The sequence below is a fragment of the Arachis stenosperma genome, chromosome 1, assembly GCF_014773155.1.
Source record: "Arachis stenosperma cultivar V10309 chromosome 1, arast.V10309.gnm1.PFL2, whole genome shotgun sequence".
NCBI lineage: Eukaryota > Viridiplantae > Streptophyta > Magnoliopsida > Fabales > Fabaceae > Arachis > Arachis stenosperma.
The window spans coordinates 121572298-121578207 of record NC_080377.1 but is presented as its reverse complement, the minus strand read 5'-3'; the positions used below and the strand labels follow the sequence as shown (position 1 = coordinate 121578207).

General features: G+C 41.1%; 2 protein-coding genes across 2 annotated transcripts; one reads left to right on the top strand and one right to left on the bottom strand.

Annotated features, from left to right (window-relative positions):
* LOC130932998 (uncharacterized) lies at positions 1-1188 on the bottom strand. Its single transcript, XM_057862483.1, has 2 exons — positions 1103-1188; positions 1-1019 (listed from the first exon to the last, which is right to left on the bottom strand). The coding sequence occupies exon 2, from the start codon at positions 1015-1017 to the stop codon at positions 1-3; it is 1017 nt and encodes a 338-aa protein (XP_057718466.1). The 5' UTR covers positions 1018-1019; positions 1103-1188.
* Positions 1189-3347: 2159 nt separating this feature from the next.
* Positions 3348-5129, top strand: LOC130937416 (uncharacterized). Its single transcript, XM_057867078.1, has 3 exons — positions 3348-3521; positions 3648-4005; positions 4589-5129. Exons 2-3 carry the CDS (start codon positions 3652-3654, stop codon positions 4808-4810), a joined length of 576 nt encoding a protein of 191 aa, XP_057723061.1. The 5' UTR covers positions 3348-3521; positions 3648-3651; the 3' UTR covers positions 4811-5129.
* Positions 5130-5910: the final 781 nt, after the last annotated feature.

Below are 5910 nucleotides of genomic sequence, written 5' to 3'. Positions count from 1 at the left end.
TTACTTCTGCAGAGGAGTAGACGGATCACCACCAACAGAGCCGGGAGGAGCGCCACCAGGACCAGGAAGAGAAGCTGAAGAGGAAGTCGGAGGAACAACTGAAGAACTCGGAGCATCTTTGGAACGAGGAGGAGACTCAATAATCCTCTGCCCCCGAGTCTTCAAATCTGACTCGGAAACAACCTCGGGGGCAGGAGGATCCACGATAGCACCATCAATGACGACTTTATCAGGATGTAAAGGAGAAAGGTCCAAGTCGGGAGCAATAACTCTGACTTGCTCCAGGAAAATTCTCCAAGACTCCTCGGCACCATCCGCAATAGAGTCCTCCAACTCGGCGTACGCATTCCGAGAATTCAGCAAATCCCTCCTCACAGCTACAAGATCCTGAAATAAACTTTGGTAACTATCCTGTGCTGTCTTCCTCAAGTTTGCCTCCATAGTACATTGGGCCCGCAGCTTACTCTCCTTCTCCCGGAGGCTATCCCTCTCCTCCCTCAACTTAGCCACCTCCTCCTTTAGCTCCCTCTCTTGGTCTTGGAAAGCAAGAAGCCTCCCCTCCAGCTCCTCAACCTTCGAGGTTGCCCCCAAAGAGCTGAGGGGAGTCTTCTCAAAAAGGTCCAAAAGTTTGCCACAAACACCTGCTGCCCTAAAACTCTCCTCGGCCATGGTGGTGAGGTGGTTCCGAACAGAAACATCATCCATACTTATATAAGGATAGATGTTCTTTCGGACGAATGCATGAGCCGCCTTTACCCCACCATCAAAAGAAGAGCCAGACTCTGAAGTCTTGCGCTTCTTCTTTTCTGGCTCGGAAAGGAGTTGGGCAGAAGGATGTGGCCGAGTCAAAGTTGAAGAAGAAATTATAATAGGCCGAGAGGGAGTGCCCACGTTCTTAGGAGGAGGAGGAGGAGGAGGAGGAGAGGCGATCGCCCTGGCACCCCCAGACCTGGCCCGGGACTTTGCCTTAGCTTCCTGGACTCTTTGGTAAGATTCCTGAGCATTCTTCTTTGCCATATCTACAAAAGAAACAACTACCAAAAGTTACAAGTCGGTAAAACTCAAACCGGCCGAAACAAGTCGGAAATAAGGGATGCACTACCTAGTTGTGACCGAATAAAAGTCGGCGTCCCCTGGAGAAATTTCCTCGTATCTAAATACGGGGCCCTCCCCCACGCTTCTCGGAAAAACCCCATAATAGCCGCCTCCACCTCGTCAAGGTCATCTAGACCATACTTCTCACAAGGGGAGGCCGCCAACCAATAAAGGGAAAAGCGAGGGGAGGAATGCTCATCCAGGAAAAAGGGGTGGTGACCCTCTACAGCTTGCACTTTGAAGAAATAATTTTTGAAATCATGAAAGGATTCGTCAAAAAGGGTGAAAATCCTCCGACCTTGTATGGCTCGGAAAGACACCCATTGCTGTTTGTTATTCAGCCCACTAAATGGCTTAGTCATATGAAAGAGATAAAAGAAAATCCTCAATGAGGTCGGAAAGTCCAAGGCGTGGCTAACAAATTGATAGATTTTTAGAAAACCCCAAGAATTAGGGTGAAGTTGGGTAGGTGCAACTCGACAATGGTGCAAGACAGATATTTCAAAATCCGAAAAAGGAAGAAAAACACCCAAGCAGGTGATCATACATTCATACATGAAGAAAAAATGAGGGGCCGCCTCATCGGCCCTCCCAAAACAAACCCGGTCTTCCAGACCCGGGACTATCAACTCATATTTTGGCTCGTCCTCCTCCGAAGTACAAAGCCGGTGATGAGTACGAAGATGAGTGATAAACTCAGCATCGACCAAGGGTTCCTCCCCAAGGACAGTGTCATCAACCCACTGAGAAAGAACATCTACAGAGGCCATTTTTCTTTATATAATGAAAGGTACAAAAAACCTACAAAAAGAAAAAGGAAAAAGAAAATCAAAAAACACGGTCCCTAAAGGGGAAGGATGCGAAACCGAAATCTACAGACCAACCTATCCACAAAAACCAAAAACATGCAAACATAAAGCATGACATAACACTAACCTTTATCCGAGAAATGAAGGTTGGGAAAAGCAGAAATCTTCAAGCACAGGAATACAGCACAAACAAGGAGAAAAGAAGTTTGAAAGATTGCAGAAACGGAAGAAGGAAAGAGAGGGAAAATATTTATAAGCATACTAAGGGGCATAATGGTAAAAACGAAGCAGTCATTAATGAGATTGCACCGTTACCAAAGCCCTCAATCCCTAAAAGCTTCCCCCAACGGACACGACGCTTGAATTGACGTAACTGTCAAAAATAAAAGGTCGCGAAAATAACGTCGGTTTCAAAACCCGTGAAAGTCGGCTACGAACCCGAGTTAAATACTTGAACCCAAGCCTTAAAAAAGATCTTGGGCTCAAGTAGGGGCACTGTTCATACCATGGCCCAATGATTTGGGCCCAGGTCCAACTAAAAGGCCTAATCCAATAGATTAAGCCTAACTAAGCGCCGACCTTCACATAAGAAGTCGGTGTTCAACACGACCTGCTCTAAAGAAGTCGGACATGAGATTAGCTGGCAGATAAGCACTCATTTAAATGAGTAACCGCCCCTGAAATCTCTCTAACCGCTTCACAAAGCCATATCTTAACCTCCCTAAGATAAGGGGACGGTTATCATCCTAAAGATACGGCACTACTCCAACGGTGGTTATTGGCTCACCACTATAAGTACACTGACGCTCCTCAGGTATCTCTAAGCCCAATACTCTCTAGACCTGCTCACACCCTTGCTAACTTAGGCATCGGAGTGTCTTTGCAGGTACCACCCCCCATTCACTTGCGAACGCAAGTCGGACGAAGTCCCCCGAACTGCATACTCAGACGAAAACTTCCTTCCTCACGCATTTGGGCCAGTCAACGCCATCCGCTTAATTCATCTCCAGTTACCCACCGTAACAGAAAGAAATATAAAAGAAGTACATGTACAAATTGAAGAAGCTAAGAAACAAGTTGAGTATAACAAATGAACACGCTATAAAGACAAAAAAAATACCATACGTATAATTTTTTTGTAAATTAAGTTTAAGTAAGTTAGTCTAACCTCAATAAAATTATTCTTATCATTTATTCACCCACACACTCGAATTTTATTATTCAACTTAGTTAAAAAAAATTGTACGTATAATATTTTACAAATAAAAAAATGAACACGCTATGGATTGATTTATTCGCTCTAATTAAGTTTAATCTAAAAGATAAAATTAGAATCTTTGTTTGTTAAGTAAACAAATTAATTTCACAATTAAAACTATAATTTTTACAAAAAAAAGAAAAAGAAAAAAGGAAAATTGGTTTTTGCTTAGGTAGCACGTGAGACGCACGTGCAGTGAAAACAAGATTAGGAAGCGCCGCTGGGCTAAATCACACTATCCACACTGAAATACAAAGTGTTTTTACAGCGACCGTTCGATTGAAAGCCACGTCAGATATCCATGTGAATTCACGTTTCAACGGCCGAGATGAGATCAGTGTTACAGAGAGTAACTGGAGGTAACAGCCCTGTCTCATCTATTCGTTCATGTTCAGATTTCGAAACAAGAATTTGTGATTTCTCTCATACTTATGTGAATATTATATATATATTTTTATTTTTTTTTATGATTTGGAATTTGTAAGAAAGATGAAGGCTACGGAGGAATTGAAAGCGCAAGCGGAGGAAAACGACGTCGCCGTTCTGAGTGACGAAGATGAATATCACTCAGAGGACGAAGTAGATAATGGAGACGACGACGAAGATGATGAAGACTACGAAGAAGAAGATGATGACGAGGTGGAGGAGGAGGAGGAGGAGGAGGAGGAGGAGATGAAAGATGCTCCCGACGGCGGTGATGACGACGAAGAGGACGATGACGAAGGAGGAGATGGTGACATTCAGCGCGGCGGTGATCCTGACGACGACGACGACGATGACGAAGACAACGACGACGACGATGAGGAGGAGGAGGAGGAGGAGGGACAACAACAACGGAAAGAGGTAATTCACGTTGATTTGGTTAATAAACTTGATAATTAAACTGTTTGTATTTTTGGAAATTCGCTATTTTCTATTGAGCATCCATTATTTTTCTTATTATTTTTTATTTTAATTATGAATCTGTTATAGCTTATAAGCTGGGGGATGTTTTCTTCGATCTAGCTTGATTTGCAGTCTTTTTCGGCTTTTTCTAGAAGAATGATTTTGGAAACTGTTTGTGTGAGTATGACAAAATCAAATTGTTTCGACAAGCTGTTGTACTGTTGCAGCTACACCTAACACTAGTAGTTACTTGTTATTAGACTGTACCTTTTGAAGTTTTTTATTTTTTATTTTTTATTTTTTCCTTAATTGCTAATTTGATGGGAACGTTAGATAATCTCGCTATCATGTAATTTTCCTTTCTTAAGCCAGTCTTAAATTGAATTTTACAATTGTGTGCATGTAGATAAACTTTAGTTATCTGCTTCTATTGTGCTACTGCTTTGATCTATTGTGAATCTACTATAAACTAGTATAACTCTATTTTGCCGTGCCTTTCTGCATTTGAACTACACTGACTTGTTATTTGTGAACCTTTTAGGGGGATTTGGGAACTGAATACCTTGTCCGCCCAACAGGCCCTGATGAGGAGGAAGATGCATCCAGTGATTTTGATCCAGATCAGAATGGCCGCCATGACGAGGATGAGGATGTTGAGAAAGACAATGTTCCATCAAAAAGAAAGAGGTCAGACAAAGATGACGACGAAGACGATGACAACGAGGATGGAGGAGAAGACGATGAAAGACCCTCTAAGCGATAGAGTTTGGTCGGTTCAACGTATATCTCACAAAAAGAAAGTATAAATAGGTTCATGGAATTGTTTCTTGCTCATTTGTATTGTCATGGCGCAGCAACGTTGTTAGGCCTTTTTTACTAGTTTGGTCGGTTCGTTGTCAATAATGGGTTATGGTTTGGTGATCTCTTGGTTATGGTGCAGCAGATGGTAGATAATGATATAATGTGCATTCCACCTCTAGATTTTGCTTCTATGTCCTGGCGCTTAATTATCATGTTTTACTTGCAATATATCCGGGATTTGTTTGAGTAATTGAGTAGCAAAATAAAGATTAATAGTGAAATTAGTTTTTAAAAAATGAGTTATTTTTCAAATTGGTGTTTTAAAAATTTTATTAATCAATTTGGTATTCAAAATTTATTAATTAATTATTTTTGTTTTTCCTTATTCCATTAATAATCGTTGATTAACAACCATGTATATGTTAGTATATATATTTGTGCGATTTGCGAAAAATATTTATTTAATTTATGTTTTTATTAGTATTTTTTGTTTTATTCTTTATTATTTAATTTATATGAAAATCATTAGGAGTTGTAAGTTATCTTTTTAAGGCTCAATTTTATGGAAACGGACGCTATATGTGTGCTATTCTTCGATATGGAATAAAGGAGAACTAGACATATATGTGGGACAGAGTTTTGGCAGATTGAGGTAGAAGAATTCGGATCGTCCGAGTTCTTCGTTACTAACGTTTTCGCCATCAAATCGCATGGTCCGATTTGGGAGGTGAGAGAAATTAATTTTGGGTAGGTATAAATCGGACCCTCCATGTTACTTTGAGCTGGGGTTTTCACGTTAAGCAATGAAACATCAACACGCATGGTCCGAGTTGCATGTTGAGAGATTGTGAATTCACAAAGACTGAACTCGGACCCTCCGTTTTGGCTAATGATGACAATTTTTTTATGAACCGGAACATGAAAACGCATGGTCCGATTTGGTTTTTTAATATTTTTTTGAATCAGGTTAACCTAGTCGAAGGGTCCGAGTTGAATATAGAGGGCTATATAAAAGTGTGTAGTGAGTTGGTGGTAGCTTACTCGCGTCTTCTTCCCCTTCTT